Raw genomic sequence first — 3,995 nt, 5'->3', positions numbered from 1 at the left:
ACCAAATGTGTTTGTCAAATGATTTGTTTATCTTTTCAGTAGTTGGTGATGTGAAAACGCAAAATATTGGGATGCTGAACACTTCAGAGCTATAGAGTACTACCGCTTTAAGTATTGAGAATACGGCGAGGTTGGGTGCTGTCATTTACTCGAGAGTCACTGGGTCATGTGATAAAATTTCGCTCCATTTATTGGTCAAAGGCACGTGTCTAGGAGACCGGACTGCGACGTCACCCGGGGGACTCGTATTAAAAATAAGAACAAAAATCCGTAGTGAAAGTATTCTAGAGCCAGTTTGCGTTTCCTTATTTACTAGAGCAGGTCTACTGCTTTGATACTGCATAGATTCAATTTGCCTGTATATTTTACAAAGTAGATATAAAGACAATTGCAAAGGGCACACTGTGGAATTAATTTCTAAAACTATGTTTTTTCTTTCTACGCACACAAGGCGGTTTCGTCGAATTTAACCGACAAAAGAATCAGAAAAAAGGATTTGTCCTTTTTGCCTGGTCGTTTCTCTTTGCACTAAGAAATAAGGAAAATATACCACAAAAACTGGAACACAAACATACGCGTTTGGGTGAGAGAGATAAGGGTTAAAAAGAACATTTGGAGAGTTTCACTATGGAAGAAAATGATCACAGCAACAGAGATGTGGAGCGCCAGGATTCGGGCGATGAGTCCAATAGAGCTATTCTACCCCTGTTGCAGGCTCCTGGAAACCTACTCCCTCACAGAATCACCAACTTTTACATCGACAACATTTTGAGACCAGACTTTGGTCGCAGGAAAGAAGGAACCGGGCGCGACGAAATTAATATAGTAGAAAGAGAGAACCGCTGTCCATCGGCTCCCGGATCAGGGCAGGTAGGAGCTCCAGTGTCAGGGGAAGGAACCTCGAGCCCTCATCCAGTGAGCGCGTCTAAAAAAACTGATATTACCGCGGACGCACCTCTGAAACCCCGCGCAGAGACTGGAGATCAATGTTTAAGCTCAGATTCGGATTGCTCGCAAAGTAACGCTGCGCAGACGAAACAACCAATACTTTGGCCGGCTTGGGTATATTGCACAAGATATTCAGACAGACCTTCATCAGGTAGGAATTTATTCTGTTCACAGTTCTATTTATGTACTCAAATATCATCTGTTAGCCTATAAAAGCGCGCGTGCGTTTTGACTTGAAAGTGAGCAAATAAAACACTAAACTATTAGGCTACAGAAATTTTGTCGATGAAAAGGGGTACGAAAACGAAGCACAAATGTTCTTCATGAATGTGAAACGGCCCGCCAAGAGTCAGGGAGTTTTCTTTTATGGAGTCTGTTCTTTTAAATGAAAAGGAATAACTACAAAGATGTTTTCTAATTATTATTATTATTAAATCTAATATTTACAAACATTTTAAATATATATATATATATATATATACACACACTGCTGCTGTGATAGGCTACATGTGTAGAATTATTATTATTAATAATACATTTTATTGTTGTTTTTATTATTATTTTCACCACAATATATATATATATATATATACACACTGCTGCTGTGATAGGCTACATGTGTAGAATTATTATTATTAATAATACATTTTATTGTTGTTTTTATTATTATTTTCACCACAATAATAATAATAATCAGAATTATGATTACTATTAGCCTATATATTATTTTACATGCGTATTATTAGTATTTATTCAGTAGAAAACCCTAAAAAATCTAGTTTCGTATAAGGTGCAATGTGGCCCTTCGTTTACGTTTGATTTGGCATTTCTTAAGTTGTTAAAGAAAAAGTAGAACTGATTTTTTAATTTTAGAAATGGTAATTATGCTACATTTTTGCCTTATTTGCATTATTTTCAAAAAAGGGAACGGGTAGTTTTTGCGCCATTGTTACTTCGCTGTCTTTGTTGATATTTAATTAGCATATTTTTGACAATGGAGTTGGACGCACCACAGAAGCTAAATGCTAAATCAGATCTCTTCAAAAGAGAGCATTAAAAATAAATATGCTATTCCTGCACGTACCGGCATAGAAAAAAAAATCCGAACAATTTTAGACAATATTAGGCCTAATCAGCATTTGTAATTAACTAATTTAAAAAGAAGTTCAAATTGCGCACAAAACGGCCTTCCGAAAAAGCGGCAACGCAAGTTTTTTTTTTTTTTTGTCACGTCGAAACTTTTGATTATGCCCCACAATAATCTGGCTAATGCATCTTAGCCCATTTCTAATATGCAGTCTGTGAACATAATTTTACCAAAGCTTTTACACAATAAAACATAGCCTACTACATTGTTAGCTAGGGGTGAATATTTGCAAAGGCCAGACTAACTTAAAAGGTGTAGCCTATGAACCCCTTGTCATGATGGGAGTACGTTTAATGGTTACTTGAATTGATTTTTCGATTATACGACGTGAAAATATTAATATTATATAATAACAGCAGTCTACAATAGAAATCTTACTCAGCTTACGCGAAATAAAAGGTGTAAAAATAGGATGCGAGCAAGGGCTCGTCTCATAGGCTGCCGATCAATCTATTGTCAGTATTCAGGCCACGCCGAACCTTTGGGTGCACTGGAGGAGGCTACCTAAGAATTAGCCTAACTAAAAATAGAATTTGCAGTGGGTACGCTACTAGCATTGAACGACAGGTGCTAGGCTACTCTTAGAGCAAGTTTACAAAAACGTTCTCTTATAAATGTAGTTCCTATGGTAACAGAAAGAGGGGAAAGCCTCTTTCACCCCTCCCTTTCTGGCAGTCACCCCACCCCCACCCCCACCACACCATGCTTCCATAGTCAAAACTAGAGCAGACTCCCTGAAACATCCTTCATCCAATAAGAGTAACTCTAAATAACACTATTATTGAAAATAGTATTGTTGTATTAGCCTATTTTTAATCTTGATATGATTAAACAACTAATATCTATTGAAAATACTGATGCAACATTAATATATGCATTTACGGCACGCACGAGCAAAATGTAATCACTTTCGTTAATTTCTGAAATGCAGGACCAAGATCCCGCAAACCAAAGATGCAAAATCCAACCAAGGAAGACAAGCGTCCGAGAACAGCCTTCACAGCAGAACAACTCCAGAGACTCAAGAACGAATTCCAGAATAACCGTTACCTGACGGAGCAGAGGAGACAAGCACTGGCCCAGGAACTCGGCCTCAACGAGTCTCAAATCAAAATCTGGTTTCAAAACAAAAGAGCGAAGATTAAAAAAGCGTCGGGGAGCAAAAACTCGCTTGCATTGCACCTGATGGCACAGGGACTATACAATCACGCCTCAGCAACAAAGGACGACAAATCAGACAGTGATTAACGTGAAGGACAGGACATCTGAAATGCAATAATTCTAAACAAGGGCCAGTGTACAAAATACCAGCATTAAACGGATTAAAACTTCATGAATGAGATTTGATTCTGCAATATTATATGTAAATATATATATATACTTTATGTGTACAGTGATATAAAACTTTTTCAATTAGTATCACTGCTGTACACTTACTGAAACTTCAGATGCGCGAGAAAAAGGACGCTTCTTTATTTAAAAAAGGGGAGCGATTTGATTGACACTTGACGTTGAGCCACAAGTGAACGTGTTTAAACAATGCTGAAGTCCAAAGATTTTCCCTGCTGCATTCAGGCGACTGTGATTTAAAATAAATGGTAAAATGTTTTATCTGATTTAGATGTTTATTTGTTTCCATGCATCATTTTATTATGAATTGTTTTACTTTATTGACTTGTGTTACAGAGACATGGTATTTAAAAAAGACAACATTGCATATCATCATATCATGCTTACAATAATTCAGTATATTGTATTTAAAAGATCTATGGTCTAAAATACTATCCGTCAAGGATGCTACACATCCTATGTCCTCACATTTTCAGGAAATAGATCAGACATCTGAATGCATACGAGTCAGTAAACCTCAAAACTACACTTCTAATGCAAATACTTGACT

At 36.9% G+C, this 3,995-nt stretch overlaps 1 protein-coding gene across 1 annotated transcript; it reads left to right on the top strand.

Annotated features, from left to right (window-relative positions):
- Positions 1-507: 507 nt before the first annotated feature.
- On the top strand, positions 508-3,412 carry LOC107550717 (homeobox protein engrailed-2b-like). The gene is made up of 2 exons (XM_016232077.1): positions 508-1,099; positions 3,027-3,412. Exons 1-2 carry the CDS (start codon positions 628-630, stop codon positions 3,341-3,343), a joined length of 789 nt encoding a protein of 262 aa, XP_016087563.1. The 5' UTR covers positions 508-627; the 3' UTR covers positions 3,344-3,412.
- The last annotated feature ends 583 nt before the right edge of the window (positions 3,413-3,995 follow it).

The sequence above is a fragment of the Sinocyclocheilus grahami genome, unplaced genomic scaffold (assembly GCF_001515645.1).
Source record: "Sinocyclocheilus grahami isolate Dianchi unplaced genomic scaffold, SAMN03320097.WGS_v1.1 scaffold406.1, whole genome shotgun sequence".
Classification (NCBI taxonomy): domain Eukaryota; kingdom Metazoa; phylum Chordata; class Actinopteri; order Cypriniformes; family Cyprinidae; genus Sinocyclocheilus; species Sinocyclocheilus grahami.
This window is presented reverse-complemented; position numbering and strand designations above follow the sequence as displayed.